The 22,032-nt window shown below is 44.9% G+C and overlaps 1 protein-coding gene across 3 annotated transcripts in view; it reads right to left on the reverse strand.

Annotated features, from left to right (window-relative positions):
* Positions 1-22,032, reverse strand: part of coro2aa (coronin 2Aa) — a 55,355-nt gene that overhangs the window by 9,814 nt on the left and 23,509 nt on the right. For all 3 annotated transcript variants that reach the window (XM_042316813.1, XM_042316815.1, XM_042316814.1), the window contains exons 2-7: positions 12,915-13,115; positions 10,697-10,813; positions 10,104-10,253; positions 6,148-6,327; positions 5,356-5,472; positions 4,412-4,516 (exon numbers count right to left, since the gene is read on the reverse strand). In XM_042316813.1, the coding sequence (XP_042172747.1) occupies positions 4,412-4,516; positions 5,356-5,472; positions 6,148-6,327; positions 10,104-10,253; positions 10,697-10,813; positions 12,915-13,115 (870 nt within the window). The remainder of the gene's footprint in view (positions 1-4,411; positions 4,517-5,355; positions 5,473-6,147; positions 6,328-10,103; positions 10,254-10,696; positions 10,814-12,914; positions 13,116-22,032) is intronic.

Genomic DNA, 22,032 nt, shown 5'->3' on the forward strand with positions numbered 1-22,032 from the left:
GTGAGCACCCTGTGTTGCGTTAGTGCATTAAAGAACACAGCATTGCACTCTCTGTTTCCTGCGTCTGACTCCACACCCACGACACCCGGAGCGTTACAATTTGGCTAGAAATTCAAAAGGAAATGATCTTAACAGGAAGAAATGTCCTCCTGTGTGCTACCTATATCCCCCCACTAAAATCCCCATACTTTAATGAAGACACCTTCTCCAACCTGCAGGGGGAAATCAATTATTTCCAGGCCCAGGGACATGTACTAGTCTGTGGTGACAGCATTCCCTCCCACATATGCCCCCCTAGGCACAACTATGACAACATAACCAACAAAAACGGGTCACAACTCCTGCAGCTCTGTCGCACGCTGGGTATGTACATAGTCAATGGTAGGCCTCGAGGGGACTCCTATGGTAGGTACACCTATAGCTCATCTCTTGGAAGTAGTACTGTAGACTACTTTATCACTGACCTCAACCCAGAGTCTCTCAGAGCGTTCACAGTCAGCCTACTGACACCCCTATCAGACCACAGCAAAATCACAGTCTACTTGAACAGAGCAATACTCAATCATGAGGCATCAAAGCCAAAGGAACTGAGTAACATTAAGAAATGCTATAGATGGAAGGAATGCAGTTTGGAAACCTACCAAAAAACAATTAGGCAACAACAAATTCAATCCCTTCTAGACAATTTCCTGGACAAAAGGTTTCATTGTAATAGTGAAGGTGTAAACTTGGCAGTAGAAAATCTTAACAGTATATTTGACTTCTCAGCTTCCCTATCAAATCTAAAAATCTCAAATAGAAAACCGAAGAAAATGAACAACAATGACAAATGGTTTGATGAAGAATGCAAAAATCTAAGAAAGAAATTGAGAAACCTGTCCAACCAAAAACATAGAGACCCGGAAAACCTGAGTCTACGCCTTCACTATGGTGAATAACTAAAACAATACAGAAATACACTACGGAAAAAGAAGGAACAGCACGTCAGAAATCAGCTCAATGTAATTGAAGAATCCATAGACTCTAACCACTTCTTTGAAAATTGGAAAACACTAAACAAACAACAACACAAATAATTATCTATCCAAAATGGAGATGTATGGATAAACCACTTCTCCAATCTTTTTGGCTCTATAACAAAGAATAAAGAGCAAAAACATATACATGATCAAATACAAATCTTAGAATAAACTATTAAAGACTACCAGAACCCACTGGATTCTCCAATTACCTTGAATGAGTTACAGAACAAAATAAAAACCCTCCAACCCAAAAAGGCCTGTGGTGTTGATGGTATCCTTAATGAAATGATCAAATATACAGACAACAAATTCCAATTGGCTATACTAAAACTCTTTAACATCCTCCTTAGCTCTGGCATCTTCCCCAATATTTGGAACCAAGGACTGATCATCCCAATCCACAAAAGTGGAGACAAATTTGACCCCAATAACTACCGTGGAATATGCGTCAACAGTAACCGTGGGAAAATCCTCTGCATTATCATTAACAGCAGACTCGTACATTTCCTCAATGAAAACAATGTACTGAGCAAATGTCAAATGAGCTTTTTACCAAATTACCATACAACAGACCATGTATTCACCCTGCACCCTAATTGACAACCAAACAAACCAAAACAAAGGCAAAGTCTTCTCATGCTTTGTTGATTTCAAAAAAGCCTTCGACTCAATTTGGCATGAGGGTCTGCTATAAAAATTGATGGAAAGTGGTGTTGGGGGTAAAACATACGACATTATAAAATCCATGTACACAAACAACAAGTGTGTGGTTAAAATTGGCAAAAAACACACAAATTTCTTCACACAGGGTCATGGGGTGAGACAGGGATGCAGCTTAAGCCCCACCCTCTTCAACATATATATCAACGAATTGGCGCGGGCACTAGAAAGGTCTGCAGCACCCGGCCTCACCCTACTAGAATCCGAAGTCAAATGTCTGCTGTTTGCTGATGATCTGGTGCTTCTGTCACCAACCAAGGAGGGCCAACAGCAGCACCTAGATCGTCTGCACAGATTCTGTCAGACCTGGGCCATGACAGTAAATCTCAGTAAGACCAAAATAATGGTGTTCCAAAAAAGGTCCAGTCGCCAGGACCACAAATACAAATTCCATCTAGACACTGTTGCCCTAGAGCACACAAAAAACTATACATACCTTGGCCTAAACATCAGCTCCACAGGTAACTTCCACAAAGCTGTGAACGATCTGAGAGACAAGGCAAGAAGGGCATTCTATGCCATCAAAAGGAACATACATTTCAACATACCAATTAGGATCTGGCTAAAAATACTTGAAACAGTCATAGAGCCCATTGCCCTTTATGGTTGTGAGGTCTGGGGTCCGCTCACCAACCAAGACTTCACAAAATGGGACAAACACCAAATTGAGACTCTGCATGCAGAATCCTGCAAAAATATCCTCCGTGTACAACGTAGAACACCAAATAATGCATGCAGAGCAGAATTAGGCCGATACCCACAAATGATCAAAATCCAGAAAAGAGCTGTTAAATTCTACAACTAACTAAAAGGAAGCGATTCCCAAACCTTCCATAACAAAGCCGTCACCTACAGAGAGATGAACCTGGAGAAGAGTCCCCTAAGCAAGCTGGTCCAGGGGCTCTGTTCACAAACACAAACACACCCTACAGAGCCCCAGGACAGCAACACAATTAGACCTAACCAAATCACGAGAAAACAAAAAGATAATTACTTGACACATTGGAAAGAATTAACAAAAAAACAGAGCAAACTAGAATGCTATTTGGCCCTAAACAGAGAGTACACAGTGGCAGAATACCTGACCACTGTGACTGACCCAAACTTAAGGAAAGCTTTGACTATGTACAGACTTAGTGAGCATAGCCTTGCTATTGAGAAAGGCCACCGTAGACAGACATGGATCTCAAGAGAAGACAGGCTATGTGCACACTGCCCACAAAATGAGGTGGGAACTGAGCTGCACTTCCTAACCTCCTGCCCAATGTATGACCATATTAGAGAGACATATTTCCCTCAGATTACACAGATCCACAAAGGATTCGAAAACAAATCCAATTTTGATAAACTCCCATATCTACTGGGTGAAATTCCACAGTGTGCCATCACAGCAGCAAGATTTGTGACCTATTGCCACAAGAAAAGGGCAACCAGTGAAGAACAAACACCATTGTAAATACAATCCATATTTATGCTTATTTATTTTCCCTTGTGTACTTTAACTATTTGTACATTGTTACAACACTGTATATATATATATATATATATATATATAATATGACATTTGCAATGTCTTTATTGTTTTGAAACTTCTGTATGTGTAATGTTTACTGTTAATTTTTATTGTTTATTTCACTTTTATATATTATCTACCTCATTTGCTTTGGCAATGTTAACACATGTTTCCCATGCCAATAAAGCCCCTTGAATTGAATTGAATTGAGATGGAGAGAGATACAGAGAGAAAGAGATGGGGAGAGAGAGAGAGAGACAGATGGAAAGAGAGGGGAGAGAGAGAGAGAGACAGAGAGAAAGAGATGGGGAGAGAGAGAGAGAGACAGAGAGAAAGAGATGGGGGGAGAGAGAGAGAGACAGAGAGAAAGAGATGGGGAGAGAGAGAGACAGAGAGAAAGAGATGGGGGAGAGAGAGAGAGAGACAGAGAGAAAGAGACAGAGAGAAAGAGACAGGGAAAGATGGGGAGAGAGAGAGAGAGACAGAGAGAAAGAGATGGGGGGAGAGAGAGAGAGAGACAGAGAGAAAGATGGGGGGAGAGAGAGAGAGAGAGACAGAGAGAAAGAGATGGGGAGAGAGAGAGAGACAGAGAGAAAGATGGGGAGAGAGAGAGAGAGACAGAGAGAAAGAGATGGGGGAGAGAGAGAGAGACAGAGACAGAGAGAAAGATGGGAGAGAGAGAGAGAGTGATGGAAAGAGAGAGGGAGGTAGAGAGAGAGACAGAGAGAAAGGGAGAGAGAGATGGAAAGAGATGGGGAGAGAGAGACAGAGAGAGATGGAGAGAGAGACAGAGAGAAAGAGATGGGGGTGAGAGAGAGAGACAGAGAGAGAGACAGAGAGAAAGATGGGGAGAGAGAGAGAGAGAGAGAGAGAGAGGGAGGTAGAAAGAGACAGAGAGGGAGGTAGAGAGAGAGACAGAGAGAAAGGGAGAGATAGAGAGACAGAGCGAGGGAGAGAGAGAGAGAGAGAGAGAGAGAGAGAGAGAGAGAGACAGGGAGAAAGAGAGAGAGACACCTGTCAAACATGTAGGCATGTTTGTGTGTGTGTGCTCTTGTTCTTCAAGAGTCAACCATTTAAAACGTAGTAGAATTCATTCAACCAGAAGACCTTGATGGGAATGTGTTGTGTCTCAACCAGCCATGTACCAGAGACCCACCTTCCCTGCTATGTAGAGCATGTGTGTGTCTGGGTCGTAGAAAGGGAAGAGCACCCCAGACGAACCATCTAGGTCCTCCTGTAACAAAGGCACATCTAGGTCCTCCTGTAGACACACACACACACACACACACACACACACACACACACACACACACACACACGATTACTTAATCAACTAAACTTGTTAAAACTCAAGGCAAGAACACCTTATAACTTCAATAAGAATGGAGGTTTCATTAAAGTGGAGGTAACATGAACATGTCTCCCAGTACAGAATTAAAAAGATTGACTGTTTAAAACCCCCTAATCCGTGTTGTCATAATCTCCCCGCCCCCTCAGATACACACCAACATACAGTGGTTGTTTTCAAATAAAATACTGGTTGTTGTGCAACAAACACATGCAGGGAGGAATCAGATGATAAATGACATAACCAAAACAGATACTATTTGTGTTTGGGGCTTTTGCATGAAAGCATCCCGCAGGATTTCTATTTTGAGATACACCCATTTGGCACCAGAGGGAGCCGTTGTTTGATCACAATAAGATGAAGTCACCACTAATTGACACTGATCTAAGGTCAGTTTTTAATTTGCCCCCCTGAATTGGGGAAGCAAGCTGTTCCTAGCACGGTTCCTCAGGGTCAGCCTCTACCAAAGTATGATGAAGTTGCTCCTACACACTGCTCTAAGGTCAGTTTTACATATCCTTAATGGTTGATATCAGCGATTGTGGGTGAGACAGCAAATCCTAGCAGTGTGGTTGTGCCTGGTCTCAGAGGGCCATCTGTCAACATGTAAACTGACCCTAGATCTGTGCCTAAGGGCAGCCTCTATCAGTAGTGTAGTTGTGTAGCTGGTCCCAGAGGGCCATCTGTCAACATGTAAACTGACCCTAGATCTGTGCCTAAGGGCAGCCTCTATCAGTAGTGTGGTTGTGTACCTGGTCCCAGAGGGCCATCTGTCTGTGGTTCCAGCGGGAGCTGCCGGTGGACAGCAGCATCTTGAGGTTCCCCAGGAACAGCACCTTGCTGGCTTTGTGGTTCTTACAGTTGGCCTCCTGAAAAACACAGCAGGAAACAAACAAATCAAAAAACTAAAAAGGTATATGACAAGAGGTTTATTTCTAAATGTTTTATTGAGTCTATATTTAACCAGATTGGTCAGAGATGAAATGATGATTTGAAGCAGTGCCCCGGTCAGGAAGAAACATGGGTGGATAGATAACCCTACAGAGTTGTTTTAACTAATGTATTCACATTGCATCACAGTATGTGAGATGTTATGGGTGTCATGCTCCTGGGGTTTCAGTAGTTTCAGAAGTAAACAGTCTATTGGCGTCTGTATAAACATGATATTTTAAACGTCAGCACATTGTGTCTGCACAAATAGGTCTTTGCAACATCACTGTGTCACTATCTGCACATTGCCACGTCAGCTGGTTTGAGGGGCGGAGAGGAGAGTGAGAACAGAGAGAACATGAGTCATGGGGTGGCTGGGTGGGTGCAGATCCCAGGGGTCTATGGGGCGGCCGATGGGGAGGTGTCAGTTTTGGCTGTGTGGTGCTGGAGGGGCGTGGAAGGACAAGGAGAGAAGGAGAATCCTAAGCACCATGTTGATATAAATAGTAATTATATCACTGTTACCGAGGACAATAGCATTACGACAAAAAAATGTAATACTTGAATACAACTACAGACAAACACACAAACCCAGCAGCCTCACCCGTACAGACCTGTAGCAGGTTCCCAGTGCGTGGCTCTAGAACCCTGATCTTCTTGTCCTTGCAGGACGTGGCCAGCCTGCTGCCATCGGTATTGAAGGACATGGAGAGCACCACGTCAGTGTGGTGGCTGATGGTCCGCACCGGGTTCTTTATCACCGCCTCAGGGCTGTCCAGGTTCCAGATCATCACCTGGGGAAGGACACACACACACATGTTATGAAATCAGATACTGAAAGTACAAACAGATTGACAAAGGATTTTCAATTCTGTAACTCGACAGGCGAGCAGGGTGTGTGTGCGGGGTCCAGGGTGGTGCAGCAGTCTAAGGCACTGCATCTCAATGCAGAACCTCCAGCTCCATGGCCGGAGCCTTCTCCTGCACCAATGCCCAGTCTAAGCATGGCATCCAGTCCAGCTCCAAGGTCAGAGTCTTCTTCTGCGTTGGTGCCCAGTCCAGGCACAGCGTCCAGTCCCGCTCCATTGCGGGAGCCTTCCCCTGAACCGATGCCCAGTCTAAGCACGGCGTCCAGTCCAGCTCCAAGGTCAGAGTCTTCTTCTGCGTTGGTGCACAGTCCAGGCACAGCATCCAGCCCGGGTCCATGGCTGGATTCACAGGATGAGCGGGTTCTTCGTCCCGCACCTGAGCCACCTCCGATGCTGGAGGATCCGCGGGATGGGAGGGTTCTTCGTCCCGCACCTGAGCCGCCTCCGATGCTGGAGGATCCGCGGGATGGGAGGGTTCTTCATCCCGCACCAGAGCCGCCACCGACACTAGACACCCCCCTAACTCTCCCTTTTGGTTTCAGGATTTGCGGCCCTGTCACGTCCTGACCATAGAAAACCTTTATTTTCTATTTCTATGGTGGTGTAGGTCAGGGTGTGACTGGGGGTGTTCTAGTTTATTATTTCTATGTGTAGTCTAGTTTTTGTATTTGTATGTTGGCCTGGTATGGTTCCCAATCAGAAGTAGCTGTCTATCGTTGTCTCTGATTGGGAATCATATTTAGGTAGCCTTTTCCCACCTGTTGTTTGTGGGATCTTGTTTTTGTATTGTTGCTTTTGAGACCTACAAGGCTGTACGTTCGTTTGTTTGTTTCTCTTTATTGTTTTATTGCTGGTTCACATTTAAAATAAATATGATGAACCCAAATCACGCTGCGCCTTGGTCTACCCATTATGACGATCGTTACAGTAAGCCTAGCCTATAGAAAGCTGATGGGATCCTCCTCTATTAAATAGAGGCCATCACTCTTGTTTTCTCACGCAGTTCTTCGTCCCGCACCTGAGCCGCCTCCGATGCTGGAGGATCCGCGGGATGGGAGGGTTCTTCGTCCCGCACCAGAGCCGCCTCCGATGCTGGAGGATCCGCGGGATGAGAGGGTTCTTCATCCCGCACCAGAGCCGCCACCGACACTAGACACCCCCCCCTAACTCTCCCTTTTGGTTTCAGGATTTGCGGCTCTGTCACGTCCTGACCATAGAAAACCTTTATTTTCTATGGTGGTGTAGGTCAGGGTGTGACTGGGGGGTGTTCTAGTTTATTATTTCTATGTGTAGTCTAGTTTTTGTATTTCTATGTTGGCCTGGTATGGTTCCCAATCAGAAGTAGCTGTCTATCGTTGTCTCTGATTAGGAATCATATTTAGGTAGCCTTTTCCCACCTGTTGTTTGTGGGATCTTGTTTTTGTATTGTTGCAGCTACAAGGCTGTACGTTCGTTTGTTTGTTTCTCTTTATTGTTTTATTGCTGGTTCACATTTAAAATAAATATGATGAACCCAAATCACGCTGCGCCTTGGTCTACCCATTATGACGATCGTTACAGTAAGCCTAGCCTATAGAAAGCTGATGGGATCCTCCTCTATTAAATAGAGGCCATCACTCTTGTTTTCTCACGCAATTGCATAGCCTATGGAAATGTTGTGCAACATAAGCTCATGGGCTCTCATGAAGTGTTTGATTCTATTTTCGATTACATTTTCATTGATGTCTGAGTGATTAGACGGACAATAGAGTGCTGAGTACCAGGCAGTTGTCAAGTTTGGTAGGCTTCTACTGACCATCAGCAGCATCAGAGCTTGGAGAAGCCTAATTACCATGACTAAAAAGGTCACATGGAATTTGACAGCCGTCATGACTCGTGATCGCCGGTGTGGTGTTAAAACGGTCACCGTAACAGCCCTATTTCCAACACATTTTTACTTGCATTCTTCAACTGTAAATTCCTACATGGGAGTCTAATATTCAAGTACTGAGGAGCTCAACAGATTGCCAAGGAATCTTTAAAGGTCAACAAAGAGCAATGTTCATGTGAGGCAGATAGACAGTGATCGATTTGGGTTCCGGTCCAAGGCACTGCATCTCAGTTCTAGAGGCGTCACTACAGACCCTGGTTAGATTCCAGGCTGTATCATAACCAGGCGTGATAGGGAGTCCCATAGGGCGGCGCACAATTGGCCAAGCGTCGTTAGGGTTTGGCTGGGGTAGGCCGTCATTGTAAATAAGAATTTGTTCTTAACTGACTTGCCTAGTTAAATAAAGCTGAAATAAAATAAAAATTGTGATGCTTACTGTTGCACTTTGCCAAGCAGATTAAGCTGCAGTAGAATGTGGTGACCCGTTTGGCTGCATTTCAACATTGATAGATTATTCCTGCCAAAGCTATTTCCAGGTTAGCTCTCACTATTCTGTATATGTGCGATATATTACATTGAGTGTGTCTGAGTATCTTTATGCAAGTGTGTGTGAGCAGGAGTAGCTGTGAGGGTATATGGGTCTGAGTGTGTGTGTGTGTGTGTGTGACTTTACAATGATTCAAATGGATTTGTCATTTTTTGTCAACGATCTACACAAAATACTTGAATGTCAAAGTGGAAGAAAAATTCTAACATTTTATTTTATTAATGGAAAATAAAACACTAATATATTTTGATTAGACAAGTATTCATCCCCCTGAATCACCTTTGGCAGCGATTACAGCTGTGAGTCTTTCTGGGTAAGTTACACACCTGGATCGTACAATATTTCCCTATTATTCTTTTTAAAACTCTTCAAGCTCTGTCAAGTTGGTTGTTAATCATTGCTAGACAGCCATTTTCAAGTCTTGCCATAGATTTTCAAGCCAATTGAAGTCAAAACTGTAACTAGGTCACTCAAGAACATTCAATGTTGTCTTAGTAAACTCCAGTGTATAGTTGGCCTTGCGTTTAGGTTATTGTCCTGCTGAAAGGTGTATTAGCTCGATCCGCTTTTCTTTTTATCGAAACAAATTCCCTTGCCGATGACAAGCATACCCACAACATGCAGCCACCACTATGCTTGAAAGTATGAAGAGTGGTACTCAGTAATGTGTTGTCTTTGATTTTCTCCAAACATAATGCTTTAATTCAGGACAAAAAGTTAATTTCCTTGCCACATTTTTTGCAATATTACTTTAGTGCCTTATTGCAAACAGAATGCATGTTTTGGAATAGTTTTATTCTGTACAGGGTTCCTTCTTTTCACTCTGTCATTTAGATTAGTGTTGTTGATCCATCCTCAGTTTTCTCCTATCACAGCCATTTAACTGGTTGAAATCTCTGAGCGGTTTCCTTCCTCTCCGTCAACTGAGTTAGGAAGGACACGTATCTTTGTAGTGATTGGGTGTATTGATACACCATCCAAAGTACCAATAGGTTCCCTTTTTTGCGAGGGATTGAAAAACCTTCCTGGTTTTTGAATACTTATTGAGGCAAGACATTTCAGCTTTTCATTTTTAATTCATTTGTAAAAATGTCTAAAAACACAATTCCACTTTGACATTATGGGGTATTGTGTGTAGATCAGTGACACAAAATCTCCATTGAATCCATTTTAAATTCAGGCTGTAACACAATAAAATGTGAAAAAAGTCAAGGGGTGTGAATACTTTCTGAAGGCACTGTATACATGAGCTTGTGTATCTGAGGGTTAGTGTGTGTGTGTTACCTGGTAGTCATAGCCAGTGCTGAAGAGCACATTGTTGGCAGTAGGGTGCCACTCGATGAGGCCCACCCTGCGGCTGTGACCCTGCAGCTCCTTCCACGGCACCGTCAGGTTCTTCAGCACACCATGGGGAGGGATGTCCCACACCTTCACCTGTTAGAGCAACACACACACACACACACAAATACCCCCCCCCACACACACACACATACACACAAATACACAGAGACAGACACACACACACAGGCACACCCACGTGCAGACACACAAATACACATGCACACGGACACACGTAAAAAGTTACATACACACACTTCAAAGCTAACCATTGACTAGAGCCAACTCAGAGAGCCAAACTGAAAGGTGAGGAATTTGAGACTGACCAGCGGCTAATTCATAACACACAAAGAAGAGTTGTAAGTCTCAAACATGTTACAGGTGGTAGTACAGGTCAGGACTTCAGACAGCTATTACCTAGGCCCTCCAGTTATCTTTGACTGTTTAAAAGATGTTGCTCTAACCCCAGTTGGCTACTTAGTCAGTGGTATGAAATGAATGGAAAAGTGATTTCATGTGTGTGTGTGTACACTACTGACCGTGGAGTCCTCCGAGCAGGATGCTATACAGAAGTCGTTGAAGGGGTTCCATTTGATGTCCAGTACGTTACCTCTGTGGCCTGACACTTTGGGGTGAAGGGGGTCCACCTTCCCTGTCTGAATAACACAGACAGGGGGGGGCAATAGAACATTACATCAGGCATCACACTCCTGCCCTGAAGTCAGTGTGTGTTTGCAAGATTCCTAGGAGCCATGGGGTCAGGAGAAAGTGGAGCTAGAGTCTGAGGTTTGATCTTATTCATCATTACTTCAGGTAGAAATGTGTAGGCAGGATACAGACTATACATAAACATATAAGGACTAGGACTAAGGTAAACAGGGGAAATCGCAAGATAAAATGAATATTCATTACTCGAAGAAACCGTTCAACAAATATCCAGTATTCAAAGTCAGGGACAGAATTTGTCCAGGTAAACATGATGTAATCGGCAGACCAGCCTAGAAAGAACCAAGTCTGAGTCCTCTTTACAAGTCAGGACAGGCAGCCTACCTCAGCATACTGAATGACAACCTCACTACAGAGCTAACCAGCAAGTCTATGCAAGGCGGCATAGCAAGCCCTTCACCTACCTGAAGACAATTGAGCAATAGGCAATGACAGCAAGGAATAGTTTACGAATAATTAACTTCAATACCCTAGCTGGCTAACATGATGGCAAAGGTGGTACATAAAGAAGTAATTTAAGAAAGAGTGTAAAAACAGTTTTAAAAGCCAACCGTATTAATGTGTTTTATTCTTTAGATGTCTGTCAACTCAGACACTTCCTGAATAGATCTAGACATAATCTATCAAGATCAGCAACTTATGACAGAGGTGAGCATGTTGAGCAATGCTGGGGCGTGTTCACTATTCACCATTGTTTTAACACAACATGTCTCTATTACACAATCCTTATGGTCTCAATCTGATTTGCATCAGACAATTCAAGAAGTTTAAGAATGCAGTAATCCAGGCCTGTCTTAGCTCCCTTACTAATGAGTCTGAAAAGAACCACTCACAGGTGTGTTGTGACAGGTGACTGACACAACACACATACACACACTGCATGACATCATTGGTGTCCAGGAGGAGCATGGTGTGTGTGTGTGTGTGTGTGTGTGTAGGCAAGGTGTGTTTGGGATAGGGGGGTGAGCCCTGAAACTACATGAATGACTCAGTCTAAGAACATGCTGTCAGAGAGAGAGATGGGTCATACATGTATTAGATTATAGGGACCAAACGGTGTGTGTGTGCGTGCCTGTGTGTGTGTCGGGGTAGGGGAGGGCGTCTCTGAGACAAGCCATAGTTTCAACTCCTTGCGACGGGTGGAGGGGGACATAGGTGAGTTATGTCATTCCTGAGTCCCTATGTAACTCCTGTCTGAGCCAAGAAGAGGAGTAGGATACATTCAGAGAGACACCCCTTCAAGAAGAAAGAGGGGAAAAAGAAGGGAGAAGACAGGAAAAAAGGAAGAGGGAAAAGAGGGAGGAGCGGTGGATCGAGAGCCTTTCTGATGAATCACTGCAAGGTCTTTGATAAATGAAAGCCTGTAAATTCAGCTGGTGTTCAGGTGAAGAGGTCTGGAGGTGCTATAGCCGTACAGGGAGTTGAAAGAGAAAGCCAAGTTCAGTGGAGAGATCAACACAATGCCTCCACTGATAAGAGGCTACACATAATAAAGGACATCTTTGTATACATCATTTACGAGTCAGATTGATTTTTGATATCTAGACAGCAAAGGGAAGGAGGGAGAAAGAGTTTGTGGAGGGGTAACAAAATAAAGATGACAGGTGTTTTAGGAGGGAAAGTTATGGGTTAGACGGTTTAACTTTCCCTGCATTTTCTTTCTGTCTTTTTTTGCCGGTCTTTGGCTGGGGCGCTGTTTGAAGTGAACCTCCCCCAAAACATCAGCCTTAGCAACAGACTACAGAGGGCTTGGAGGGATACCTCAACATGAAAAGTCAAAGCTAAAAACAGACATTTTAGGTAATATAACGCAGCAGGGCATCTCATACAATATGCCCAGAATCTATCAAATGTGAAGACCCTCAAATACTCACTAATTCACCAACAATGACATCACCGTGTAGGTAGAAGTTACCCCTAACGACTGATATTCTGATCCCAGACCTACGGTCAAGAAAAACTTCTACCTCGACAAGAGAGAGATTTCACATCTATTTCTCAAAAAAAAAGCAAAGGTGGGCGGAGACTCACGTGATGGACAGAGAGGACCAGGAAGGCTCCACCTCCGGCGCACTCTGTGATGACGGCAATGAAACGCGGGTTGACGGCGCAGAAGTGGTTGTCGTGGACGCTCCGCGTGATGGGCACGCCATCGTAGCAGTTCTCCTTGGTGGCGGCCTTACCGAACACGTGGCGGAACTTGGAGCTGCGATACTGAGGACGCCATGTCATCTAGGATGGAGAGAGCAAGAGAGCGAGAGAAAATGTAGAATCCTGTTTTTTGGATCAACATCATACATCACTACACAAACACATTAGGCAGAGCGGAAGACAAGGCAGAAGTAGGAAGAGAGAGATGGAGGAGGGGAGAAGGAGGGAGAGGGAGGAGAGGAGGAGGGGGAGAGAGAGGAAGAATGGTCAGTGAAGGAGAATTGCCTGTTTCTCAAAGTTAATTTAATGGTGCCTTTAACAAGGTTGTTGATTGTTGGCCACGCGTACAACAGAACACAGATACAGAACTAGATATATGCCTTAACGAGACAGCACTTCAGCCCAATCTTACCAGAGTGTGAGAGATCCATCTATGTCAACCAGACATTAAAAAAAACATCTACGAAAAGCAGGCCACCACATAACAGTCATTAGAATCAAAATGGCAAGCTGCCCACTCCAATTGACATTCTACACGGTGACAGGATAGATGGACCTATTGTAAAAGCTGCACCCTAACACTGTCAACCACCATGGGGGATTGGAACCGTTCAGTAAAGTGAAGAGCAAGATAATCACTATTAGACCTCCTCCCAAACCGTAAGCCTCTTGTTAGTCCATCCGCCTCTCTGCAGCCTGCACTTCAGGATCCTATCCATTAGGGAAAACGTTTGAAAACGTTTTTCAACGGGAAGCTAAAAAGAGTGTTTCTTATTGGACCAGGTAGTCCCTCCCTGTTTCAGTCTGTTTTAGTGCCTGTTAAAGCCAATCTAGTACTCCAGCTAGTGGATAAGTCATCTATGTGCTAGAATAAGTGCCTGTGTGGAAGAACGTCTGGGACCCAGCCTGGCTAGCCAACATGTCTGTCTGCCTGCATGTCTATTACTGCTGCATGGTCATTATTTATGAATTAGAGGAGAGGCTGGTGGACCTGAGGTTACAGTACAGTAACAGTACAGGACCAAAACTGTGAGCAGGATGAAGCTGCCCCTATAGACGCTGATCTTAGGTCAGTGTTTCACTCAAATGGTCAAGGTTAGGGTATGATGAGTGTAAACCGAAAGGTCTCTGGTTCGAAATCCGAGCGGACTAGGTGAGGAATCTGCTGGCGTGCCCGTGAGCACTTAACCCTAATTGCTCCGGATTAGGTCATCTGCTAAATTACTCAAATGTAAATAGTGGTAGTATGTAGTGGCTCCTCAAACACTGATCTAAGGTCAGTTTAACATTTTTTATTTCCAATGGTTAAAGTTAAAGGTTTGCTGAGGGTAAACTGATCCTAGATCTGTGCCTAAAGGAAACCGCTATCTGGAGCCCAAAGGATATGGCCTGTTGTGTCACCTGGAAATGACCTATGGCTTAATGACATCATCCCTCTCTGTGTTTGGATGGAAGTGAGTTTTTTCTGGCGATGCAGATGGTGCCAGTAAAAATATGGCAACGACGAAGACAGAGTGACATCATTGTGGGGGGGAAGAGGTAAAAATAAAACACTGGGAGCCAGGCAGGCCAGTGGTGGGTTGGTGCGGGTGTGGCTTTAGTGGTGGTGGTTGGTTGGCCTCAACAGAAGCAGAGAGGGGGAGAGAGGGGGAGAGAGAGGGAGAGAGAGAGAGAGAGAGGGGTAAAAGAGAGAGAAAGAGAGAGAGAGAGGGGTAAAAGAGAGAGAGATGGGAAAGAAGGTGAGAGAAAGAAAGAAAAGGAAAGAGATGGGGAGAGAGAGGGGGAAAAGAGAGATGGAAAGAGAAGAGAGAGAGAGAGAGAGAGAGAGAGAGAGAGAGAGAGAGGGAAAGAGAGAGGGGGAAAAGAGAGATGGAAAGAGAGAGAGAGAGAGAGAGAGAGAGGAAGAGAGAAGAGAGAGAGGGAAAGAGAGAAAGAGAGAGAGAGAGAGAGAAAGAGAGATGGAAAGAGAGAGAGAGAGAGAGAGAGAAAGAGGGAAAGAGAGAAGGAAAGAGAGAGGGAAAGAGAGGGGGAGAGAGAGGGGGAGAGAGAGAGAGAGAGAGAGAGAGAGAGAGGGGGGAAAGAGAGAGGGAAAGGAGAGAGAAGTAGGAACAGAAAGAGAGAGGAGACTCCGAGAGATAGAGAAAAAGAAAGCGAGAAACAGGGAATAAGATTTCCCATCCTTCAGCTCGTCTCAGTCTCTGTGGCCCTATCGTCTTCTACCCCCGGGTGAGCGTTTAGAGCGCTGTGCGGTCACGCCCGAATGTTCTCTACCTGACGAGAGCTTCGTTAACCTTTTCAGGTGAGTGAATGAACCCAACCAGCCGTGGGACACAGATGGCTCACACTGGCAATGCCATATCCCTGCAGCTGCACTGCCAACAGATAGCTTCCTAGGTGAACTACACTAGGGGAAATAATGCATTGAGACTGCTGACAAATGTTTTTACCTCAAATGAACAAAAGCCAACACACAATCCCAAACAGTGAAATCTCTCAATGCATGTCAAGACAGAAAGCAGGAATGTGTCTACCAGGTCCTATGTGTATATTTACACAAACAACACAACGGTCCTATCAGACTGGGCCTATCTTCTCTCCGCTCTTGCTCTGGGCAACATCTGTGTCCTCAAACGAAAGAGAAAGCAACAGCCAACAGCCATATCCCATCCCTGTCAGTAGCAGTCAGAGACAGTAGCTCTCTACTACCCCTCAGTAGGAGCCTGTTGGGTGTACCTGATAGTGTCAGCCTATTGCCTGTCAGTTTTGAGTCAGTGAGAACAGGCTTGATGGGCCCTGTTGGAATGAATGACGGGACGTTGATCGTTGGTTGGCTCTGGGTGGTGTTCATAAGTGCACGCAACGGAAGAAAACAGCTGGACTTATCCAATAAATTCACTCATTTTTGTTTTCCGTTGCACAACGTTTCGCTACAGTATTCCCTTATGAACACGACCCAGCTCCAACAAGGCTCTCTCCATTGGTTCAGCTGTAGAGAGCCGAGTTGACATCGTTCTGCTCCAAGGCTCTCTATTTGAATGTGTCTTTCCCCGCTTCGAGTCATTAACCCAAATACATAGAACCTGATCATTATCTCTCAACCCTCTGCTTCTCTCCAAACCCACCTGTCTCTCTTCCTCTTCTACAGAGGGAACACAATGAAAAGAAGAACTTCACAGTGAGGGGCTTGAAAATGGCAATCTCAAAAGCTGCGTTCGAAATGGCAGCCTATTTGATTTTATTTAACTATGAAAAGCCCATTGAGACCCAGTCTCTTTTTCGAGGGAGACCTGGCCAAGGAAGCTGCAACAATCAATACATGACAGAATTAAAACATACAACAATACAATTCAACAACATGATCCAGCCTAAAAAAAAGCATTTAAACTCCTCTGTAACAGAGTCTACCATCAGAATGTGTAATTCATTCAGTGGCACTAACCTATCTAGATGAAGCATGGGTTGTAGACTATTCCATGCCTCTGGTGCACAAGGTGAGAAGGCAGTCTTGCCTAATAAGAGTGCATTACTATATACAGTATATAGGCCCTGGACACAAGTAGTGCACTATAAAGGGAATAGGGTGCCATTTCAGACACAGACAAAGTGTGACAAGCCTCCAAGAGGAGAAAAACCACCAACCCTTTTCCTAGAAATCCAGCCTGTAGTCATAGACTTCAAATACAGAGTTAAGTAGTGAGAGAAAGTGACAGTTCCATTTTGTGCTTTAACAGCAAGTAGGTACACAGCTTGGCTGCATAGTGGGGGCCGTCTGAACAAGGAAACGATGACGAGTACAGATTATTCTATTTTTAACCCTGTCATCTTGCTGATCAAAAGCCTTCCACTGCTCCAAAAATGTCAAATATGTCTGTATAGCACATTGTAAAGGCTGGATATCTCTTGCTGTATAATGGAGAGCAAGGTACATAAGATATAGAGCTAGCTCTATCAGTTGGACTGTAGAACATCTATTTTTGTCAACGGAGGGCTATAACCAATGACTCACAACTTCATATGGTAAAAGGGTGCTGTAAAAACCACTGTGAAACGCATCACAAAGACAAATGTAGAAGACCAATCTCAAGTTGCATTTTTCACGTCTTTCATATTTCAGTGGCTTTCAACAATCTGTTCTTTAATCCTGTGAGAGCTGGGTGCGTTACCGTCTCACCCCAGTCACCTTGGTGTGTTCAGGACTCTCCACAGCCCCATGAGCCCTGGTCAAAAGTAGTGCACTATATAGGGAATGGGGTGATATTTGGGACGCATCTCTAGATTTCCACAGGGCAACATGTCAAAGTTCAGAGCCAGGAGGAGGGCAAAGTTCACATGCATTAGCACTAATCCGGACGCTTATAAGAAATCCTGCTATGCCCTCAGACAAACCATCAAACAGGCAAAGCGTCAATACAGGACAAATGTATTTTATGCTAACTGTCTTTTATGCTCGCTTCTAGGCAAGCAACACTGAAGCATGCATGAGAGCACCAGCTGTTCCATGACTGTTCCATGACTGTGTGATTACGCTTTCTATAGCCAATGTGAGCAAGACCTTTAAACAGGTCAACATTCACAAGGCTGCAGGGCCAGACGGATTACCAGGGCGTGTACCCAGAGCATGCACGGACCAACTGGGAAGTGTCTTCACTGAAATTTTCAACCTCTCCCTGACCCGAGTAAGTAATACCTACATGTTTCAAGCAGACCACCATAGTCCCTGTCCCCAAGAATGTGAAGGTAATCTGCCTAAATGACTACCGCCTCGTAGCACTCATGTCAGTAGCCATATGTAGTGCTTTGAAAGGCTGGTCTGGGCTCACATCAACACCATCATCCCGGAAACCCTAGATCCACTCCAATTCGCATACCGCACCAACAGATCCACAGATGAAGCAATCTCAATCACACTCTACACTGCCCTCTCACACCTGGACAAAATTAACACCTATGTGAGAATGCTGTTCATTGACTACAGCTCAGCGTTCAACACCATAGTGCCCATAAAGCTCATCACTAAGCTAAAGATCCTGGGACTAAACACCTCCCTCTGCAACCCCTTCTGTACTCCCTGTTCACCCATGACTGCAGGCCAAGCACGATTCCATCACCATCATTAAGTTTGCTGACGACACAACAGTGGTAGGCCTGATCACCGACAACGATGAGTCAGCCTATAGGGAGGCTCAGAGACAACAACCTCTCCCTCAATGTGAGCAAGACAAAGGAGCTGATCGTGGACTACAGGAAAAGGAGGGCCGAACAGGCTCCCATTAACATCGATGGGGCTGTAGTGGAGCGGGTCGAGAGTTTCAAGTTCCTTGGTGTCCACATCACCAACAAACTATCATGGTCCAAACACAACAAGACAGTCATGTAGAGGGCACAACAGCACCTTTTCCCCCTCAGGAGACTGAAAATATTTGGCATGGGTCCCCAGATCCTCAAAAGTTCTACAGCTGCACCATCGAGAGCATCCTGACTGGTTGCATCACCACCTGGTATGGTAACTGCTTGGCATCTGACCGTAAGGCACTACAGAGGGTAGTGTGTACGGCCCAATACATCCCTGGGGCCAAACTTCTTGTCATCCAGGACCTATTTACTAGGCGGTGTCAGAGGAAGGCACAAATTATTGTCAAAGACTCCAGTCACCCAAGTCATAGACTGTTCTCTCTGCTAACGCACGGCAAGCGGTACTGGAGCACCAAGTCTAGGTCCAAAAGGCTCCTTAACAGCTTCTACCCCCAAGCCATAAGTCTGCTGAATAATTAATCAAATGGCCACCCAAAATATTTATATTGACCCCACCACACTTTGTTTTTACACTGCTGCTACTGGCTGGGCATTATCGATGCATAGTCACTTTACCCCTAACTACATGTACAAATTACTTTGACTAACCTGTAGCCCCGCACATTGACTTGGTACTGGTACCCCCTGTATATAGCTTTGTTATTGTAATGTAATCTTATTGTTAGTTTTCATTTAAAAATGTATTTAGCAAATATTTTGAACTGCATTGTTGGTTAAGGGTTAAGGGCTTGTAAGTAAGAATTTCATGGTAAGGTCTACACCTGTTGTATTCGGTGCATGTGACAAATAACATTTAATTTGATTTGATCTCTCTATTTACCTCTGTGGCTGAGATGGACTACAGACTCTCTGTTAGAACACCATGCCTGAAGCTGGAGGCACCATGACACCTTCCACCCACCACTAAACCTCCAACATCTATCAGTGATCTCTCTCTCTCTCTAAGGATCATGTCACCTCACAACTCCCTTCACCACAGCCTAACTACAACTCCCTTACAGCCAAACTACAACTCCCTCCGCCACCCTCACAGCCTAACTACAACTCCCTCACAGCCAAACTACAACTCCCTCACAGCCAAACTACAACTCCTTCACAGCCAAACTACAACTCTCTCACAGCCAAACTACAACTCTCTCACAGCCAAACTACAACTCTCTCACAGCCAAACTACAACTCCTTCACAGCCAAACTACAAACTACAACTCTCACAGCCAAACTACAACTACAACTCTCTCACAGCCAAACTACAACTCTCTCACAGCCAAACTACAACTCTCTCACAGCCAAACTACAACTCCCTCACAGCCAAACTACAACTCCCTCACAGCCAAACTACAACTCTCTCACAGCCAAACTACAACTCACAGCCAAACTACAACTCCCTCACAGCCAAACTACAATTACAACTCCCTCACAGCCAAACTCCTTTCACAGCCAAACAAACTACAAACTCTCTCACAGCCAAACTACAACTCCCTCACAGCCAAACTACAACTCCCTCACAGCCAAACTACAACTCCCTCACAGCCAAACTACAACTCCCTCTGCCCCCTTCACAACCAAACTACAACTCCCGCTACCCCCTTCACAACCAAACTACAAATCTCTCACCTTTACCTCAACCTAATGTCTTGTCTTATGTTTATATGGTTTAGGAGAATATGTTACTATTAAACTATCTTTCCACTGATGTTTCCACTATGAGAGCCTGTGAGAGGGTTAGTGGAGGAGGGGGTAAGGTGGGAGAAGAGGGCGAGTCTGGGATAGTTGTGGAGGGGGTAAGGTGGGAGAAGAGGGCGAGTCTGGGATAGTTGAGGAGGGGGTAAGGTGAGTGAGGAAGGGGGAGATAGAGTGAGGGCTGTTGCCGGGTCGCCTGCCGTGTTTTGTAAGCGCTCAAGGGGAAACACGAGCCAGGGAATGTCCAGGTCTGTGTGTGTGTGTCTACGTTCCTGTCTGACATGATACTCAGACGACAGCCGCGCGCTACAGGCTTTCTCCCTGTAAGAGAAGGCCATGCAGCCCAGGTAACACAATAACAGCCCAACACTGTAGAATGTACATGGAAAAGAGGAATGTACTATAGAAGGAGATGCCTTGATGGGGCGAGTGGTGTGTGTGTGTGTGTGTGGGGTGTGTGTGTGTGTGTGTGTGTGTGTGTGTGTGTGTGTGTGTGTGTGTGTGTGTGTGTGCTGAGGTGGGATAGCATAGCCTTCTGATTGATTTGTACTGTAAAGGGTTGCATTGGCCTACAATGAGAGAAGTAACGTGTAGATATAGGCATAGTCCCATTGTTGGACACACCACACCCTGCTCACCTAATTCACCCATTAGTTAATCATTAAATTCACTCCTGTCACTGGAGATATCCCTACGGCTTGAAGATCTGCACAACACAAAGCAGCACTTTATATTGCTATCTGAACCCGCACAATACCAGGATTCCATTGCCTGGTGTTCTGCTTTTGAAACTTTTAAAAGGACGTTTTACCAGACTTTACCAGAGTGTATCAACATGTAGGAAGTGGTGAGTGAGTGTTGACAGTAGTTTGGCACTACACCTGTATACTGTATAGGGAAGTTGTTTGGCCATAGGAGGACTATAGGCTATCTGTTTGTGCAAAACATGCATACATGTTATTTCCACATTCATACTTCCTCTGGGCTTCAATACCATTGACTTTGGCAGCAGACGTATGCATACAATTCTAGCATTCTAAGAATGCTCCAACTCGCATGCACACACGCAGGTGCACAAACGCATGTTAATGCATACAAAAGCAAGTGGAAAACAGCTGACTGTTGTTCATTCAGAGTTAGCATGTGTTCTGTATGGCGTGCAGCCTGTATACAGATGCTTGTACACTTCAACACACACATTGTCCTGTAGTGGGAGTTTGCCCATTGATAGTGCTGCAAGTCCCAGGCTCTCTCTCTCTCTAGTATAACATTTAACCTGCTGCAGATCCTCCACAAGCTCAAAGTGCTCTTTCTTTCCCCATGGTCTGTAGCCAGACTCATATATATATATATACACACACACACACACACACACACACACACACACACACACACACACACACACACACACACACACACACACACACACACACACACACACACACACACACACACACACACACACACACAGCCTTAACATGAATGAGAAATGGGACCCATAGGTTGATGAATAGGTCTTGTGGGTCTTGTGTGTCTTCCATAGTTCAGTGGCAGAGAGCCTTAGATGACCCGACCATAAAGCCCATCTGTGATTTAACACTTGACTGACTCAGTATAGGGATGATGTCATGTTTACTATTCTAAAACTGTAAAAGCTCCTTCTTCACATTCCCTTTTCGGTTGAGCCAGAGTCAGCAGGATTATGCTGCCGCTGGCGATGTGCGTGAATAATTACTTTGTAATGACAACTTCATAGAGCTTTGCCGACAGGATCTTTAAAAAATACTATGCACGGACGCAAACAACACACTTTAAACGCTCCCTAGAGGTGTTAGGTGTATCTTGTTGGAGCCTGCCTCAGCTCCTCAGGAGCCAGAAAACTGCACACTGTAATCACCCTGTCCCTCACTCAGCTATCCCACACACACACACACACACACACACACACACACAACTGTCAAGCCCTGTGGTGAGATCACCCCACGCCAACAAACACGTTACCACA

Source organism: Oncorhynchus tshawytscha, unplaced genomic scaffold, assembly GCF_018296145.1.
Source record: "Oncorhynchus tshawytscha isolate Ot180627B unplaced genomic scaffold, Otsh_v2.0 Un_contig_6829_pilon_pilon, whole genome shotgun sequence".
Lineage (NCBI taxonomy): Eukaryota > Metazoa > Chordata > Actinopteri > Salmoniformes > Salmonidae > Oncorhynchus > Oncorhynchus tshawytscha.